At 41.4% G+C, this 21,017-nt stretch overlaps 1 protein-coding gene across 1 annotated transcript in view; it reads right to left on the bottom strand.

Moving 5' to 3' along the window:
- The window catches only part of GHR (growth hormone receptor), a 290,282-nt gene that overhangs the window by 29,048 nt on the left and 240,217 nt on the right, over positions 1-21,017 (bottom strand). The window contains exon 4 of the mRNA XM_060091665.1: positions 4,553-4,682. Within this exon, the coding sequence (XP_059947648.1) occupies positions 4,553-4,682 (130 nt within the window). The remainder of the gene's footprint in view (positions 1-4,552; positions 4,683-21,017) is intronic.

Below are 21,017 nucleotides of genomic sequence, written 5' to 3'. Positions count from 1 at the left end.
TTGTGTAACATCAGGGGGTCCTTAAGACAGCTGCTCATCAGCTGTTGGAAAGAACTTGGGATTAAAATGGACAGTGAACTGTTGCTTAATTTCTGGTTGAGATTCTCAAAAGCTGCATACTCTTGGAATGAGAGGGAGATTCATCTCCGATGGGAAAATTAAGTGGGTAGAGGGTAGAAGAATCGTGTGTATTGTGTGTATGTGTTTAGAATAGGAAAAAGATAAAAAAGAAGTATCGATAGGTGGGTCATTGAACTATGGTATGGTTTATTTTATCTTGGCTTTCAAACAAAATAAGAGTATAGTAAAGAGAATGGTTTAAGAGATTGCCCAGGAAATGAGGCTTCCATATAATAGTAAAGGACATATCTAATGTCTTTAGCATAATTGACAGTATTAAAGTTACTATTAAAACATTCTAGTGCTTAGCAGGTCTGGATTTGTAATAGGGAGGTTAGCTCTGTGTATTTCACACAGTTTCTCAACTTTGGCTTGTCAGCACCCTGGTCCCCATGGGGACTGCATGAAAAACACTGTTTAGATTGTCCCCTACCCATTAGCTCCATGGAACAAACAACTTAAAGCACTTATCTTAAGCACAATAGATCCAAAAGAGCTAGTTCAAAACACAACTCCCAACCCCCTCCCTCACTAACTGAAGTTGAATTTTATTTTAAATACATATCTAACACTTCTTTTTAAACTATTAAATTTAGAGGGAAAAAAAAAACAAATGGGGGCTTCCCTGGTCGTGCAGTGGTTGAGAGTCCGCCTGCCGATGCAGGGGACACGGGTTCGTGCCCTGGTCCGGGAAGATCCCACATGCCGCGGAGCGGCTGGGCCCGTGAGCCATGGCCGCTGAGCCTGCGCGTCCGGAGCCTGTGCTCCGCAACGGGAGAAGCCACGGCAGTGAGAGGCCTGCGTACCGCAAAAAACAACAACAAATGGACTCACAAAACAGATGCTCTATTGCCTGCCTTCACTGGGTTGAATTTCTCCACAGATGACCAAAGCCCGTTTATGGAAGCTATTCCCTACACTTAAGTGCTTTAGGTTTGCTCCCAGACTGGCTTGTGACATACAGGTGAGAACTATAGCAAGAGCCTATCAATAAAAATCAGAATAAAGAGGAGAAGAAATACTTTCCACTTAAAGGTAACCAATTGGAAGAGAAATAAAAAAATAAAATAAAACATCATTTATGTTCTAAGGGCAACTGTTTTCATTATCTCCAGATCATGCGTTTTAGGCTTAAAATTTAACATTTTCCTTAAAAAAAGAAAAGAAAGTAAAACTGCTCTTTCTCCTTTCTAATTTCCCCCACCACCTTGCATGGCAAAGAAACTTTCTTTTCAAAAGCCAGGGTAATCTGGGGAGGGGGTTTGGTGGGGTTGGGGGAGAGAGAATCTTTGAGACTGAGTCTTCACACGCCCACTTCTTTGAAAACGAGGCACCTGCAGGCAAAAGGCTGAGAGCAGAACATGCTGCTGACAGGCTCCCAGAGGCTCTTTTTGCCAGGCCTGTCATTTGCATTCTTGCTGAGTCCCCGCCAAGCTCAGAGGCTGAATCGGGCACGGTCTCCATCACAGGGTGGCACAGACTGTTCTGAATTGGCTGCCTCTTCCCCCAGCTGCCTCTGAGCCCATCCTCTGGGCCTGACGTGTTTAGATTCCCTTGTGCTTTAGCTACCAAGGCCAGGCCGGGAGTGCATCAGCCCCCTCCTTCTCCTCCCCGCCTCCGGTGCTCCGGCTCTGGATGACATCATGTCACAGTTTCATCTCTGTATCAGGGATGGGGAGTCATGACTCTATAGTCCCAGGAGTTGCCTGGGAACTGAATTCTAAGAAACAATGACAAGAGTCAGAAAATGCATTTGTATTTTCCGCTTTGTGTAAGTGGGTAACATGAAGGCAACACATTTGTACTCTAATTGGTGCAGTCCTGATAATGTATACGCCTGATACTCCTAATTCCCTTAATTCTCCCCTTTCCAGAGAAACCGGAAAGGTTTCATGTTATTTTGGCTAAGATATTCAAAATAGCTAAATGCTTATAGAGAAAACACAAAACACTGATTTTACCAGTTTGGTAGGCCCTAATTATGAGGTTGTACTTAGGGGGTTTGAGAATGTGACAATTTCTTCCCCTGGGATCCCAAACTCTACTAGGACAATAATTGATGACATCTTTCTGAATAGATCCAAGACTTTCCCCCCACCTCATCACACTTTCAGTGGCATCTCTACTGGCACAGGGCTGGGTTTGGACTAGGGATGCTGAAAAGCCTGGACTGTGCAGAGAAGGCCTGGAGGCAAAGGTATGTGGCCCTGATGGATGAGGGTAAGGGACAAATATATATTTGTGAAGGCTGCATCCTTTTGGATCTTTTTGCTCAGGTTCAAAGTTGGTGAATATTAGGGTGGTGAAAATCTGTTTTCATAAAGTGGGCCCAACTGCTATTTCTTTCTTTATTTTAGTTAATTGTGCCAGTATGAATAACTTATTTTGTTTTGATTGAGCTCTAAGTTGCTGAAGCAGAAGTATGAAAATTGAACCTACTAAATCTCTCTTCATTTAACAATCATTTCAGAAGATATTCAAAAGTGTTACCAGACATTTTAGCTTCCTGTCCAAATGTATGTATACAAATCGGCTTTGTCAACTGGCCCCTACCTCTCTGCAGTATCAGCCGTGCTGGGAAAAAAAGTGCATTTGGTGCCCAGCCATCTCATCTTTGTGTGCCCTTTGGGGTACATCTGAGAGACCTCTCACACACCTGGAAGCTGACTAAGGCCAGTCCTAGTTGCTAATTCAAAGTATTTATTTGCAAATTAAGCATCCAGCTCTGCATTAAAAATGGTCTTATAGCACACCAATAATCATAAGCAGTAAAGAATCAAAAATCACTTTTGTAGCCCAGCTATTAGAATTCTATATTATTTTAAATTATTATCACGCTACCAATAATAAGAATAGCAGCTACCATTTATTCAGTACTTACTATGCTTGTCACCAAGCACCGCGATAAGTGTTTTCATGGATTAGTTAATAGAACCCTCACAAGAAGCCATGTGGCAAGGTCTATTATCTCCGTTTTGCAAATGAGGTGGCTGAATTGTTGACAGACTGACTAATCTGCCCAGCATCACTCTGTGAGCGAGGGCTGGAGCCAGGCTGAAACGCGAGATGGTTGGCCCTGAGCTCATGCCCTTAACTGCCTGCTGCCTCTACCTTTCCTTTCCCCGCTCCTCTGGGGGATTGACAGCACCATCCTTGGACAGATGACCACCACCAGATCAGGGGTCTCCACTAATCTTGCATCTTGGCTTAGGCCTTCCCTGGGGGTTGGGTGGAAAAGAGGAGATTGATAGAGTGTTTGAGCCTAAAATTTTAAAAGCAAAAAGGTACAACCTGAGAGTAAACAGATGAGGGGTAAGAAATAAACGACTTGGGTGGTGATTATGTTGAAAGACCTTTGTTTCACTCTCCCCCTGTTATTTTACAGGACCATCAGTAAAAATGGAAGAGAAGTATCACAGTCCCTCACTGAATGTAACTAATTTAACAGGGACACAGTCTATTTTCTACCTAGGAACCAGTCTTTTAAAACACACATCTTTAAAAAAATTTAAAAAACCCCTATGGCTTCCCACCACAGAGAAAGTAGGCTGTGCCATGGCCTGCAAGGCTCGTCTCAGTTTGGCCCTGCTAACCTTCTGACTTCTCCCCCATTACTCTCCCTGTCTTCCACCTTATACCATCCAGCCTCCTGCTTTCTTCCAACCTGCCACATTGGCCTCAGGGCCTTTGCACTTGCAATTTCCTCTGTCTGGACAGTCTTTCCCCCAGATACTCACATGGCCTCTCTCACCTCATTTATGTCTCCGATATAATGCACCACAGAGAGGCCTCCGATGACCTCCTCATTTAAGATGTCACCCGAGCTCCTGACATACACACACACTCATGCACATTCACTTTGTTCACTTCCATATGCTCACGCACATTTACACAGACACTCATGCACAACCACACCCCCCACACTCTCACACAGATTCACACGTGCATACCCACCCACCTTCCCACATTCATGCAGTCACACTTGTACCCACTTTTATACACTCACACACATTCTTGCACTCACAAACATGCTCACTCATACCTTCACACACTCATCCTCAGACACTCTCAAGCACATGCATATATTTACACAGTGCTAACATTCTTTCTGGCTTTACTTTTCTTAATCATGTTGCCAGCTGACATTTAATTTTTTAATTAAAAAATTTGTTTGTCTGTCTTCCCCCACTGGAAACAAATCTCCATGAGACCAGGGACTTTATCTTTTTGTAATCACTACTGTATCTCCAGGGCCTAAAACAGTACCCAACATAGAGTAAGGGCTTAATTAATATTTTTGAATAAATGAATGGGTGAATGAATTTAGGTCATCAAAATAGATTATTTCCATTCCTACCACTGCATGTGACTCAATACGTTTTAATGAGAAAATCCGTGGAAGAGAAAAGTCAGAAAGGCATGAAGCCTGCACCTTCTGATATAGAACAGCTGTATGGATCCTGGGCTCTGTAAACCGTGATGAACCCCATCTGTCCAGTGGCATGAAAAAGTCTCTAGTTCAGGTGAACGGCACTTGGTGAATTTAGGCTTCCCGGAAGAATCTGCAGAATAAAAAGAAAAGGCAAGACATGATATCGGGAGGGTAACAGATGGTCCTAATGAAACACACACTTAAAGCGGTCAAGAACAACCACTTCCTCTAGAAATGCTGTTTGCCTGGGTCACAGCTACAGAACTGCTGGTTGCCAGTTATTTCTCTGTCAGCCCCGATTCCAGGGACAAACAATTTTGTCTTTATTTCCGACATTATTTCTTGGGGCCTGTTTAAGAAACCAGAGCTAGAGATGAGGATTTGGGCCCAGGTAGTTTAGTTTATTTGGAGGGTGACTCCAGGAAAGGGAAAGAGGGACGTGGGGAGGGGAAAACAGCTAACAAAGTGTATGCTCTTCGGCTCGTGCCCATAGTGGCTGACGGGGGTCCAACCCCACAGAGGTCCCTCTGAGAAGCTGTGAAGAGTGTGCCTTCCCTGTGTCCTCGACAATGATGGGAGCCCAGGGCGTTTATCCACCAACTCCCATCGGTTGAGGGCTGCCCTGGAGGTGTTAATGCCACTGAACTTCTAGGCTGCACCTGCACATGGGCTGAGGGTCCTCACCTGACTTCTGAGAAACCTAGGCAGGCACCTGAAGTGTGCCCAGCAATGTGCATGGTGGCAGCTGCCCACCATGGATGGCTGCGTTGGCACCAGGTGGGCCCCAGAGAACCACAGAGGCTTTTCTCTTTTTACAGATGTTTGATAAAAAGTCGCTAATGTTTGCATTCTTTTAAAAGATTCAGCCAGTAAACTCACTAAATAGGTATCATTAAATAGATACCTACTTTCAACAACTTGTGCATATATATACACGTGTCAATTCTAATTTGGGAAGTGGAGAAAGACTCCTGTGTGTTAGGATATTAGCCAAACTCCTCTGCATCTATGAAAACTGCAGCTATGAATGTGCAGCAGGTCTGAGGTAAAACCAATTTTTGTATATCAATTTTCATTGTTCTTCTGACTTCCATGGCCATTTTGGAGACTGTGGTCAATGTTTATGAACCCACTCAGAGCACTGAAGCACTGGAGCCTGTGTGATCTATTACAAATGAAAAAGGTGTATGTTTCTTTAGGCAAGCATCTATTATACAGTAGAGTTTCTGGAAAAGTTCCTTTTTCGATTAGCCGAAGCACTGGAAGTATTATCTTTTAGATCCTTCCAGAAAATCAGTGCTAAATAAGACACATTTAAACCACAACTAACATGTTTTAATGTCTGCAGGGTTGAGGGGAGGATTGCACATTCTGACTGTTTTTTTGCACAGATTGTGAGAAGAGGAAATACACCAGATTTCAAATTGAGAGTTTTGTGATGTAGTCCCAGCTCTGATACTACTTAGCCTTGAGCTTCTCAAGTCATTTGGACCTCAGTTTTCTCAATAGAGAGGCTGGAATAGATGAGATCCAAGGTACTATACAACTTCACTTTTACAATTAAGTGACATATACAACCACTAATAACAATCTACAGAATCAAAACATAATTTTGGCATTGGAGCCCAAACCACCAGAGAACACCAAAGGCAAACACCATCCAGGTTCCTATATTCCCTGTGCAATAAGCCTGCCACATAATGGCAAGAATAATAAACCTAATCTGAAAACTTGGAACATGAAGGGGAAAAAAAAATACTTTGCTAGCTGGGGGAAAAAAAACTTAAAAAGAATTAATTTGAAACACATTTCGCTTGCTTAAACTTACTATTCTTGTTTATTCTGTTTCCTTTTAACTCCAGATATATAGAAAGCCCCATATTATCCTGCATTCTAAATAAGAAATAGGAAATTCATGGTTGTGGTGCTCATGTGATGAAATACGTTCCCACAGAGGAATCCCGATGTAGGCGCAGTGCAGCAAAGCTACTTTTTTGTCTTTTTTAATGTCTGTCTTTCATTGCCTGCCTTCCTTTCCCTATCTTCCTCCTTTCTTTCTCCTTCCTTGCACCCTCCTTCTCTCCTTCCTTCCTTCTTTCTTTTAGGGCTGGGTATGTGCTGCTAGGTGCTGTAGCAGACAGCCTCTCAGATGGCCCCAGGATCCCTGCCTACTTGAAACCTCCTTGAAGGATCCCTGCCTCACTGAATCCTCTTTGAAGGATCCCTATCCACAACCTTGAATATTTCCTCCCCTTGAGTAACTTGCCTCGAACCTATGGAATATGATAGCATTGAGGGGATGTCACATCTGTGATTAGGTTACAAAAGATTGTGACTTCTGTCTTGCTAGCTGACTTAGTCTCTTGCTGGTTTTGCTGAAGCAAGCTGCCATGTTAGTGAGAACCACAGGGCAAAGAATGGAGGGTGGCCTCTGGTCCACAACCAGCAAGACGTTGAGGCCCTCAGTCTAACAACCCTCCAAGAACTGAGTCCTGGGAAACAACCGTGAAAGTGAGCATGGAAGCCGATCCTTCCCCATTTCAGACTTCGGATGAGACCACGGCCCTCGCTGGCACTTTGAGTGCAGCCTTGTGAGAGAATCTGAGGCAGAGGACCCAGCTGATGGATTAATTTGGAGGATGGATAGGGGAAAATATTAACCAAAGTAAATATCTGAAGGCTGTTGATATATTGATATAATAAACAAATTCAATATATATCAGAACTTCAGAGCAGTGTTTAAGAATGACATAAACCACTTTTCTTAGCAAATGGAATATGTCACAGTGAGTGTGGGAAAGTGGCTAACTTCTCTTTTGGAGGCAAGAAGAACTGTAATACAACTGGCTGCTTCCCTCTTGCTCAGACACCTCCTGCTTCAGCTGTTATCACCGTGGCTGAAGACATTCAACCTTCCTCAAGTCCAGTTTCTTTGAGTCATGCTCAGGTTTCCCAAGTCTGAGAGGTGCTGGCCTAACCTAAAATGAGCACCTGTCTATTACATCTGAAAATCCCAGTAGAAACTTGTTTTGTGTTTCACTATGAAGGCAATAAATGGTTACCATACACTCAGGTCCTCTCTGATGAGCCACACACAGTCATTTCTAAACTAGAAATACTTCCTACTCTCTTGTGATGTTTCTTTAGCCTAAACCTACAGACAGAGTAGTACACTCTTAAAAACATTTCTTAAAAGAATGTTTCAATGGACAAGAGAAACCACCTTTGGCCCTAAAGTAATTCTAAGAGAAATGAGTATTCCATTCAAGTGGTCCCACATCCTGAAGAAATGTTAATGTGTTAACACTGATCAGCATTCAGAAATCTTGACAATAACCTTGGGATTCACTTTTATTCTCTCTTTGGAGCTTTCATGTTGAAAATAAGGATTGTAGTGACCTATTTACTTTGTTATCATTACTATGTTTCATACATCATGCTACATATTATTACATCATGTTGAATATTTATGTAATCTCCTTTAATACTGCTAACAGTTCTAGAAGGTGGGTACTATTTCCACTTAGACATGGGTGAAACTGGGGTTCCAAGAAGTTAAGTGAGTTGCCTGTGTTTATATTGTTGTTGTTTGCAGAGATGGGATTAAAACACAAATCCTTGTGATTTCATCTAAACTCTTAGCACTAGTAAAAAAAAAAATAGTAGCTTTTTTGTTAGACAATTCTCTACTGCTTCTCAATAAATTCCCAGAAAGGAAAGATGACAAGCTCAGATGTGCTCTTAACTAAACTCTCAGAAATCTGTAACCTGGCAAGCCCTAAAAGCAGCATTTCCTAACTGTGACTGCACATCGGGATCAACTGGGGAGTTTTAAGAAAATATTGATGCCTTGGTCTACTCCCAGAGGCTTGACCCAATCTGTCAGGGGTGCAGCCTGGGTATTGAGATTTTTTAAACAATAGGTAGCCCAGGTTGAGAGCCACTGAGGTAGAGAAATAAAGTTATACGTAAGCACTGAAAAGTTAGCTTTCCACATTATTCGGTCCTCTGATCAGTCCTAGCAGAGCTGCAGATCAAGAGTGACCTCCTTTGAGCCAAATTCTGGAGGGTGTGGGAAGGATATGAATTAATTATGACCTTAAAAGAGTACAATAATTGTTCACGATGAACACTTGGAGAACTAAGAGATATTTTAAATATATGTGTGAAATGATACATCTAAATGCTAAACCTGCCCACATTTCTGATGGGCTATAAACTGGTAATAAGAACTAACTAAGAATAAGTTAAACTGATATTCCTACTGAAATTATTATTGAGAAATCCTGAAGAGAGTTTTACTAAATTCAAGTTTTGAAAAGTCAATGGAATGATGTTATGTTCAAACCTACGATGACAGAGGGAGGGCATCAGAGGGGCTGGGAGGCGCCACTGGTTGCAGCACATCACCTTTGACAGTGACCGTGTCTGATTTTGTCAGCCAGATTGGCTGGGCCTGCTTTCCTGCCCAGTGGCTCTCCCCTTGGAGGAACATGATCTTCCTGGGCTGTACACAGACGTCGAACAGCTGTTACATACTGAGATAGTCATCTGCCTTCTTACCCTCCGTTCTCTCACCAGTCATGCTTGTCTATCCTCAACTCATGACAAAGCAGAAACAAAAGCCAAATGAAATCACATACAAGTTCCCAACATGTGCTTGGGGGTTGGGGGTTAGAAGAGAAGCAATTGAAGTGGGAGGGGAAGGCTGGAAGGAAAGGAGTCTTTGGGAGGAAAGGACAACCTTCTTCCGAGAGCTCCAGGTCGTGGAGGGGAAGGCACTCAGCAGCCATTTGCCCTTAAATGTACAACCTCCACTGCAGTCCATCGTGTGGATCAACTGCTGTCAACAGTCCTGGCCAGTTGTTATCACCCCTGAACAGAGAGGCTGGGGACTTAACACCTTGTGAAGAGACAACCTTGCCCTCTGACCAAAGTCTAACTGAACACAACCAGTTGAGAATTTCCTTTTGAGTTGGGCAGCATAGACAAACAGTAAGGAAAGGAAAGAAAACAAAACAGTAGTCCTTAATATGATTAAGAATGAAAACTTGCAAAGACATACTAAAGAAAACAATTTTATAGAATAGATAAATGAACTTCATAAATAAATAAATGGAATGGGCCAAGTGGTTGAACTGTATTTCTAAAATGCTACCTTTTATTTTTTTGTAAAGCCTAAATATTTCCTGGGGCTTCCTAGGGACCAGGTTCTAGACTGAGGGGCACTGCGTTTTGCACAGTGCTTGTAAACACTTAGGTGGAGGGGAAAGAACCCCTTGCCCAGCTTCCTTATGAAGAGTCCTCCTTTATGAAGCTCTGCTTTGAGGCCACGCATCCTTCTCCTAAGTACACCTGTCCTTTCCAAAGCACTTTTCTATTTGAAGAGCTTCAGGAATTCAGTGATTCCTTTACCTTAGAGCATCTTACACCCCCTTTCACCAAAGGTCTTGTCCTTGATGGATGCTGGCCTGTCAAAATACGGTAAAAGAAATCTGTAAACTTCCTAGTTGATCACTCTTGTCAAAAGTAACTGCCTTATAGATAATATAGTGTCAAAGAACACATCTTTTAAAAAGTCTGGTAGGCTATTTTTTTTAACCTATGGAATTGCCAAGTGGTTATGAAACTGCAACTACTTAGTTCATAAAACTATTGGCAAAAAACGCTTTAATGTTGGAAACTGGCAAAGAATTTAATAAGTATTTTGTATTGGACAATATTGAATATAAGGAATTCACCCTCACAGTTGATTTCCTTTATGGTTCTCTGTGGAATTGAAGAAGGCACAGCTGTAAAATCTTCTGCTTAGGCACTTAATGGCTTAGAGTTGGGAACAAGAATTCACAAGATCTCCCCTGAACTACTCATTTCTTTCTTTTTTATTATTTTAAATTAAACTCTAGTATGCTTTAAAAATGGATTCTTGGCGCATTTAAAACATTGTAAGGTTGACTAAAATAAAGGCTTAGTAAACATGTCCAGTTACTTTAAGATGAATGTCAAATCAAGTGAACTCTGCAGTGTCTTGGAAAAGTATTTGCAGCACATGTGGTCTGGCAGGGAACTTAACTGGATGCAGCCTCTATGGAGAGCTCATCTGTACGGCAACGTCAGGAAATGTTGTGCATAGAGCTGTACATGCAGTTCTATTAGCATTTAAGCATTTATCTTTTCACCAAAACTTGTTTTGTTGTTTTAGTTAAGTTTTCATGGAACATTTTCATTATAAAATATATTTACTTCTCTTCTTAAATAGCTGCAGCTGAACATAATTAATCCTAGTTTTGAACATTCAGGGGCACTAATCAATCATCTTTCCTTTCTTCTCCACAGCATTTATCTGGTGCATTTAGCTTACTTAGTGCTCTCACATTATTTCACTGAATTCTCTTGGACAGAATGATCATATACTTTCCTATCTGATCGAAGATTTTTCTCTCTTCTCCCATCAATTCTCTTAAAACTGTTGTGCCTACTAATAGGGCTTCTTGGGTGGAAGGGTGTGGGCACTATTTTCCTTGGTGTTCTTTTCTCTGGCTAGAGGGGGGATGTACCAAGGCAGCTCCAACAGCCCCGAGTTCCAACAGGGTAGCCTGCTGGAGGATGGAAACAGGAGCATCACCTCAAAGACATGTACTTACTGCCCTGCAGGATAACTGACTCAGGAAACAGAACTGCCATAGTTTCATTATTCAAGAAAAAAGTATTCTGTATATCACGGTTTTGAGATGTCAAAGAAACAATTAGCATTAAATTTAGTAAGATTTATTTTCTGTTTGGTTAAGGTAAGGGACATCCTAGATAATAATCAAATAATTAAAATATAAAGCAAGAAGATGTGGAATAATTGGAGCCTCCAGTAGGAATGTAAACTGATACAGCCACTGTAGAAAAACAGTTTAATCATTCCTCAAAAGTTAAACACAGAGTTACCACATGACCCAGCAATACTGGTCCTAGGTAGGTACCCAAGAGAATTGAAAACATAGGCTCACATAAAAACTTGTACAATTATAGTCATAGCTTCATTATTCATAATAATAAACAAGTGGAAACAACCCAAGTGTTCATCACCAGATGAGAGGATAATACACAAAATGTAGTATAATCATGTAATAGAATATTCGTCAGCCATAAAAAGAAATAAAATATTGATACATGCTACAACCTTGAAAATATGTTATTAAGTGAAAAAAGCCAGACAAAAAAGGCCACATATTATATTATTCCATTTGAATAGAATTTCCAGAATTGACAAATCCATTAAGATAGAAAGTAGATTAGTAGTTGCTGGGGAATGAGGGGGAGGGAAATTGGGAGTCACTAGTAATGGGTATAGGGTTTTATGTCGAAGTGATGGAAATGTTCTTGAATTAGGTAGTGGTGATGGTTGCACAACATTGTGAATACACTAAAAGCTACTTTAAAATGGTTAAAATGGCAAACTTTATATTATGTGAATTTTTTCTCAGTAAGAACATGATCTAAAATGTATAAAGCAAGAAATTATACTTAACACTAAAATTTATATATATAATTTAATTTTTATTGCTTCTTATCCTCTATTGGACAGTCATTTTTTCAATTTAAGAATCCCTATCATTAATTTAGGCACACCACTGTCATAAAGTAGGGAATTGTAACTCACTGCACAAAAGACACTACTGGCTCCCTCGAGCATAAGAAAATGTCCTAAATGAAACTTAACCGAAGCACTTGTGAATGATGTTGTAAGGTTCTTTTCAATGAGATGATCCAAATTCCTGAAAATCAGTAGCTGGCAGAGGAGCTATAGACAAAATTAACACATCATATGCTGGAATCTCCTGGGAAATTAGAAAAAAATACCAATGCCTGAGTTCTAGCCTTTGAGATTCTGCTTTCATTGGTAATTTATGGAATCACCAATTTAGTTACCTGGGCATGGGATTTTTCAAAGTTCCCCAGTGATTTTGAAGTATAGCAGAATTCAAGAACCACTGACTTATATCATCTTTTCCCCTCTGAGCCCAGAAGGCATCCTGCTTGTTCCCACCACTGGAGCCTTTTGTTTGGGTCTCCCATGCAAGTACTTCGCCGGGAATGGGAGGAAAAAGTACATGTGGGGATATTCTCATCCAAGCCTAAAAGTATAGCCATGCTTTGCCAAAGTCAAATCTCTGTCATGAAAAACATGAACCTCCTAAAGTCTCAGGGGAGCCTTCTATCGCCAGAAGAAACCAACTGATGAATGAGCCTTTATTTTCCTTGCCTGTAATTTTGTCGAGGCCATTTAATTCTCACTGATGATGATACAGTCTTCTATGTAATTTCATTTCTAAGGTTTGGAGTTTCAAATGCCATAAAACAGGGTCTTTTGTAATGAGCACACCAAAGCTTCTTAGTTTTAGATTCACAGGCACATTCAACGTGCATTCATTCATTTGTTCATTTATTCAACAAACAATCATATTTATTTGTTTGTTTATTTATTTATTTATTTTTGGCTGCCTTGGGTCTTCGTTGCTGCACACGGGCTTTCTTTTTAGTTGCAGCGAGCGGGGGGATAACTCTTCATTGCAGTGCGCAGGCCTCTCATTAAGGTGGCTTCTCTTGTTGCGGAGCATGGGTTCTAGGCGAGTGGGCTTCAGTAGTTGTGGCACACCAGCTCGGTAGTTGTGGCTCGCAGGCTCTTGAGCAGAAGCTCAGTAGTTGTGGCATACCGGCTTAGTTGCTCCGTGGCATGTGGGATCTTCCCGGACCAAGGTTCGAACCCGTGTCCCCTGAATTGGCAGGAGGATTCTTAACCAGTGCACCACCAGGGAGGCCCAACAAACAATCATTGAACGCCTGTTTGTGTGCCAGGCTTCAGCTTAACATCATCACTTGCTGAACCAGTATTTTTGGTCCAAGGGTGATGGCACAGCAGACGACTATTTTATATAAAGAGGCTGGACCCGCTCCCTGAGAGAGAATCAGCCTGGTCATTCTTTCCTAATAACTTCTGCTCTGTGTACATTTTCTTGCTTGGTGAACTTACTCCCACCACATGTTTGAATTCTTAAGTGTATATTCAGATTTTTTAAATGTTTCATGTATATATTTCTATTTCCATTAAAGAATGACCAATATGACCCATGCAAAGATAAATATGGTATACATAGCCATGGCTTCCAAAATGCAATGAGAGAACATTTTTCTATAAGTACGTATACATGTTTCTCAGGAACACAGCTTGCCATTCTTGTGTGTGTGTGTATGTGTGTGTGTGTGTGTGTTAATTTTTAAAGGTATTTACTGCTGCAGTAAGGCAGCTGTGTCATACTTCATTCTTCTAAACCAAGGATTCTTAACCAGGGATGAGTTTCCTTCCCAGCAGCTGTTTGCTGGAGACATATTTGATTGTCATGGCTGGGGGAGGGAAGACACAGGCATTTAGCAGGTAGAGGCCAGAGATGCTGTGAAACATCCTACAATGCACAGGACAGTCCCCACAGCAAAGAATTATCTGGTCTAAGATGTGAATAATGTCCTCTTCCAAAGAAATAATTAAAACCATTAAATTACAAAGTAGTTCTCCAAAATTCAAACATGTAGCCAGAATGAAAAAAGCTAACACAAAAATTGAAATCTCTAATCTCCTCTACCACCTTGCCCATCTGAACTTTTTTTTTCTGCTCAACAAAGAAAAACATCTTGCATTTTTAAGTCCTTTGGGATTTTTAAGAGACTTTCACATAGATATGCCATTAATCAAGAAGCACTGGGCTTCCCTGGTGGCGCAGTGGTTGAGAGTCCGCCTGCCGATGCAGGGGACACGGGTTCGTGCCCCGGTCCGGGAAGATCCCACATGCCGCGGAGCAGCTGGGCCCGTGAGCCATGGCTGCTGAGCCTGCACGTCCGGAGCCTATGCTCCGCAACGGGAGAGGCCACAACAGTGAGAGGCCCGCATATCACAAAAAAAAAAAAAAAAGAAGCATTTATGCAGCACCTATTATGTGTAAGGCACTCTTTCAGGTGTTGTGGGAATTATAAAAATAACATGACATATGGATTCTGCCTTTGAAGAACTGTAAGTAGTACAGGAAATGATACGTGTGCATATGAGAAGGAGCTAACAATAAAAGGGAGCTCAAATAAAGATAATAATTGCTTTAGGAAATCAAAGAAAGTTGTGATTACTAAGACCTGAGGGTGGAGAGAGAGGAAGGCTTCAAAGAGGAGTAAGGAGAGAGTGATTAACTTATCCTAGTTTGCTGCGATGGAAAAAGGCTGATGATAGTCGCCAACCAAGTGCCACTAGGGACACATCCATACACAAAGTTAGGTTTATTTACCTTCCTACGTGCTGAATCAGAATCTACATCCTAACAAGTTCCCAGGTTATCCGTAGGCACATTAAAGATGGAGAAGCATTGACTTAAGGCACCTGACTGCCAGCTAAGGGCTCTTTCAAACTGGACCAGTGGTTCTCAGCTCTGGCTGCACATTAGAATCACCTGGGGATCTTTAACAAACTACATTCCAGAGATCTAATTTAATTAGATTAGGTGATGCCTATACAGTGTTATGTCAATTATATCTTTAAAAAAAATAAATGCTACTCTCAATGTATGGAGTGAAAAAAACAAAAAAGACTGGGATGATGCCTGGGCATTGGTATTTTTTTTAAATGCCCCAGGTGCTAATGGCAACCAGGATTGATAACTACTGAATGAGAACAATGAGCTTCTATGTTAGATTAGTATAATAAATTCCTTAAGCAAATGTATTGAAAGGCCCCTCAGATGCCGAGTCCTGTGAAAAACAAACCAAATAAGGGTTAGCGAGGCAAAGCAGCATGCATTGAATCTCAAGGGGAACTAGATCAACCCCCAAATAATGAGGATGTTGAGTGTGTCTATGTTGGCTCTCAGCGGTGGCAGTATGGTGGACAGCACAAGCCCCTCTGGGGGTGGTCTTCCTGGGGTCTCCCAAGAAAGTCCAGCCATAAATTCCACAGTGTAGAGCAGAAACATATGCTTGCAGCTGTGTTTCAGGGGTTCTAAAGTTGCAGCTTTAAGCATATATGGCATTGAGAGTACAGCTGCCTTAATTGTGGGAGTCATGGAGGTTAGTGTTAGATTCTGTGCCATAGATCCTGGGAGCAGAGCCAGTTCCAGGCTCCAGGATGGCCTGTGTCAGTCCACACAGTAGAACAGCCATGGCTGCCTTTGTGGGAAACTACAACTTCTCAGCAGAACACATCATATGAAGCCCTGGCATTGCTCCTGTAGCGAATTTCCTAAGCTCTCATAGTTCTTCATTTATTCACTCTTTCTGGACTCTTTGTTGGAGAGATCCGCGGTTCTCTAGAGAGGTGCTTTTCAAACTTTAATATGTATAGACATCACCTGGAAATCTTGTTAAAATGCAGATTCAGTTGGTGGGGCCTGAGGTTTTGCACTTTTGACAAGTTCCCACATGCTACTAATGCCACTTCTGGTGACCACATTCTGAGGGGCAAGAATTTAGATGTGTGTCCAATATGGTAGCCACTAGCGTCACAGGGATATCAAGTGCTTGAAATGGGGTACTGCAACCAAGAAATCTAGTTTTAAATTTTATTCAATTTTAATTAATTTAAATTTAAAAGTAAAAGCCAAAAATTTTTTCTTTAAATATAACTTTGTTTCAGTAGGACTACATTTCATTTCTCTGAAAATTTAGCATCCCAAGTGTGCTGTAAATGTAAAATACACACTGGATTTTGAAGATTATGAAAAAATAATGTAAAATATCACAATACCATTTTTATTACATTGATTATGTGTTGAAATTATAATATTTTGAATATATTGGGCTAATAAGATATATTATAAAATTTTTTATCTATTTCTTTACTCTTTTGATATGGTTAATAGAAAATTTAAAATTTCCTATGTAGCTGTCATATTTCTATTTGACAGTACTTGTTTAGATGGTAGAACTGATTTCAAAGGAAAAACATATTTAGTTAAAAAGGAAGAATTTGGAAAATGTATCAGGCTTAAACATGGAAGACCTAAAAAAAAGTTGCTAAATTGGCAAATTGTATAAATCGAGGTATAGAGGTAACCCCCATTTCAACGAATCCATTCTCTCTGGTGCAAGGTCCTGAGAAAGCTAGGAGTTTTCACCTAGTTTATGGACACTCAAGGGCCCCTCAGCAGGAGACCCAATCCAACCTTCCTGAGCAGAGCCCCTTAATCTATATAAAAGTTTCTCTCCTACCTTATTTCCTCTAAAACATACCCATCCCTCTTTCCAATCTTAGACCCTTGGTGGATCGGGGCAGTAGGGAGCAGTAGAAAGGGCACAGGCTTGAAGGCCAGCTGGATTTAGGTTTGAATCTCAGATGTGCAACTTGCTAGAAATATTACATAAAGTTTCTAAGCCCCAGTTTTCCCATGTGTAAAATGAAAGCAAAGTACCTACACAGTTGCTGAAAATTAAATCAGAATATTTACATAAAGTACCTGGCACAGGATTGATTTTCAACAAAGAACCAGCACCATTATTACAGAGAACGAACTCACCAAATTAAAAATTGCATACGAAGCTCTCATTGTTTTTATTCATGTGGATTAGTAGATCCTTACTCCTTCATCTGTTGAGTTCCAAGGATATTTTTGAAATATAACAGGGCTTTATACATTGTAATGATTCAGCCTAAAATGACGGTGCACAATGAGAATCTGAAACACCGAAATGGTTCACATAGAAAGATATTTAGCACTAGGCAAATCTATGCAGAATTCACCAAAGTGGAAGCTACCTTCTTATTCACGCATCCAGGCAGTCTCAAATGCAAACCAAATTTATGTCAGAAGTAATGGGTTCTTTAGGTTCTACAGCAGGGTTTCTCAGCCTCAGCACTGTTGATATTCTGGACCAGCTACTTCTTCGTTGAGGGGGTTATCCTGTGCAGAATGTTTAGCATCCCGGGCGGGATGCATAGCATCACTGTTAGTCTCCACCCACTAGATGCCAGCAGCACTCCCCTCTCCCTCAGCTGTGACTACCAAAATGTCACTAGCTATTGCCAATGTCCCCTGGGAGAATCATCCCTGGTAAGAACCGCTGCTCTGTGGGAACGTACCACTCATTTTAGTACCTCAGTTACAAATGCCCTGATTATATTGAAATTGCGTACTTACATTTAAATTGAATAATTTTTATTGTATGTAAGTAAAAGCATTTTACTTAATGCATAAAAGTTTTTTCTGACTACCATTAATTGAGCTCCTACTATGTGCTAAGTTCTTGCCCTATGTTTCTCGTCTCATCTTGACAACGCTTCTGTGAGGAATGTTGTATGAGAGTATGATAACCTTCATATTATAGATGAGGAAGCTTAACTTCAGAAAAGGTAAATCATTTTCAGCCAAAAAACCAAACCAGTGAGTAGCAAAGCTGGGATCTGAATCCAGATTTTTCTCATTGCAAAACGGTTTTCCTCATATGCTGCACTGTCTCTTTCAGTTTTATTTGGGTTTTCTCTTTATGGTGAGGTTGCTTTTTTCGCATTAGACTTAGAGATTTATCAGCTTCTATGAGCTGTTAGATAGCTTGTAGAGACTACAGCTTAGAGATTAACTGTCCTGTACTTGGTTTGAGAAGGCCTTGTACTTCACCCTTTACCCTCATTTATATAAAGCAAATAGGAAAAGCATCCTTATAATCAGAACCATATGTATCCCTGAACAGCAGTGCCAGATCCCCTCATGGAAATGAGAAACTAATGATAGTCCCTGCCTCTGTGAAGTTTTCAGTCTGGTTGGGGAAATAAGATTTACACATATGAAATGGTCAAAAAATAAAACATTTTAGGATATACTGTAGTAGCTATAATGAACGGCATAAAGAAAAGTAAGACCGGTATGAGTTAAAATAGACCTAGAATCCTTCATAGAAAAGTTCTGATGAGAAAGGAGAGAGAAAAAATGGGGGTGCAGTTTAGGATGTGGATCACTTATAACAAGTATTATACTTCTAAAGTTGTCATTGTGAGATAAGAGAGGAGGTTAGATGCATATTGGGGAGTATCTGCTTATCCACTGGTGGACAACATTCCATTGGGCAACTCTCGAGAATAAAGGGCATACAACCATGGTCCACATTTGCTTCCTTCTCTCTTCCAAGTCAAGATTTCCACTCCTAACCATAACCCAAAAGATAGATAAACATATAGAAGAATTAGAGAAGCAGCATTTATATCAGACATAAAAGAATTCTGGGGCTTCCCTGGTAGCGCAGTGGTTGAGAGTCTGCCTGCCGATGCAGGGGACACGGGTTCGTGCCCCGGTCCAGGAAGATCCTACGTGCCGCGGAGCGGCTGGGCCCGTGAGCCATGGCCGCTGAGCCTGCGCGTCCGGAGCCTGTGCTCCGCAACGGGAGAGGCCACAACAGTGAGAGGCCCGTGTACCGCAAAACAACAACAACAACAAAAAGAATTCTGGGAACATGACTTGGCAATTCCAAATAGAAGAGAGTTTACATGCAGTCACATACTCTTGGAGCTGGAAGAGACCTTGATAGTCAGTTAGGCCCACCATTTCACTTTACAGACGAAGGAAATGATGTTCAAAAAAAGAGAAATGAATTGGCCAAGGTCACACAGCTGGTAAGAAGCCAGGCTATGTGTTCCACTGCCTCCATGAAGTAAAAATCATGGTCACTAAACAGGATGGCCTCCTGATTATTATTATTATGTATTTACTTCACACCTACCAACCTCTGAGGCCCCACCAAACTTCAAAGTGTCACATTTATAGAGTGAACCAAGCTTGATCCTGATCCCTAGACTCTATGACAATATTAAGACCAAGTCCAGGGTCCCAGTGATAAGAAAAATAGGTCGCTGATTAGGCACTTTGAAAGCTTTTAAGAAACCAAAATGAAGAAGTATTTTAAGTGCTAACATTCAACCATGTAATGAGCTCAGAATTCCATGCATAATTAACCTACTTTATTACACTAGATGGCAGCAAATAGGTATCTAGGTTTATAGTCAGTTAACTAGGAAATTGAAAACAAAATGAAACTACACACAGATTGGGTCTAAATTTGCCTGAAGAAAGTGAAAGTCCATAAGCTTTAAGCTCTTGCATGCTTTCAAACATCCTTGAAGTTGTGGTTCTTGTATGTTTTTTACCGAGGTTCCTTCTTACACATAGTAGGGTGCTAAACATTATGGTGAATTGCTGCAATGTTGAACTGTACAACCATTGACTTGTGGCAGGTAGGACAATATTTTATATATTTCCAGAATCTTTTCTCTGGCCATCAGAGGCAGAGCAATAATCAGAGGCCAGGGGATGTACAGTAGTGAAAAGCCATGTCTGGGAAGAGAGGTTGCAGGATATAACCGTTAGGATGCACAGGACAGAAATGTCTACTAACAAAAGCAGGCTATAAATACCGGCAGCAGAGGTATCTGAAATTAAGAAAAATTAGAGGCTACATAACACCAAGAGGACTGAAAGATTCTCTAAGTTATCGTCTTCAAAATGGACCATGTAAAATAATCCATTGGGAATGAAAAGAACACACTAAAGCTTTTATTAACATGTATTGTTTATCTAACATGGAAAGTAAGGTTTACTAATAATGAACATGGAGGTCACATGGAGCCTTCATTCCGCTTGTGTCAGAGTCACATGTCACATTCGTCATGAGAGGAATTCTGCAGGAAGAGAGGGCAGGAACAATCCAGAGAGTTGGTGAGTAGTCCCTTTACTTGTCTCTTCTAACATGTTAGAGCAGTTTTTTTCTTTTTTACAGGTCCTACATGGCTGATTTAGTGGATAAACAGATTAAACTAATATTATGGTGGGTTAATCATGACGGAGTAAACAAACGACTTAAAAATATTCATGTAATGATATCACTTACATGTGGAATCTAAAATATGGCACAAATGAACCTACCTACAAAACAGAAACAGAGGCTCGGACTTCCGGGTAAGATGGCGGAAGAGTAAAACGCGGAGATCACCTTCCTCCCCACAGATACACCAGAAATACAGCTACACGTGGAACAACTCCTACAGAACACCTACTGAACGCTGGCAGAAGACCCCAGACCTCCCAAAAGGCAAGAAACTCCCCACATACCTGGGTAGGGCAAAGCGGAGAGATTCCCGCACAGAGGAGCGGTGCCGAGCGGCACTCACCAGCCCGAGAGGCTTGTCTGCTCCCCCGCCGTGGAGGGCGGCGCTGGAGCTGAGGCTCGGGCTTCGGTCAGAGCGCAGCGAGAGGACTGGGGCTGGCGGCGAGAACTCAGCCTGAAGGGGGCTAATGTGCCACAGCTAGCCGGGAGGGAGTCCGGGAAAACTCTGGAGCTGCCGAAGAGGCAGGAGACTTTTTCTTCCCTCTTGGTTTCCTGGTGCGCGAGGAGAGGGGATTAAGAGCGCCACGTAAAGGAGCTCCAGAGACGGACGCGAGTCGCGGCTGAAAGCGCC

This window comes from Mesoplodon densirostris, chromosome 3 (genome assembly GCF_025265405.1).
Source record: "Mesoplodon densirostris isolate mMesDen1 chromosome 3, mMesDen1 primary haplotype, whole genome shotgun sequence".
Taxonomy (NCBI): Eukaryota; Metazoa; Chordata; class Mammalia; order Artiodactyla; family Ziphiidae; genus Mesoplodon; species Mesoplodon densirostris.
This window is presented reverse-complemented; position numbering and strand designations above follow the sequence as displayed.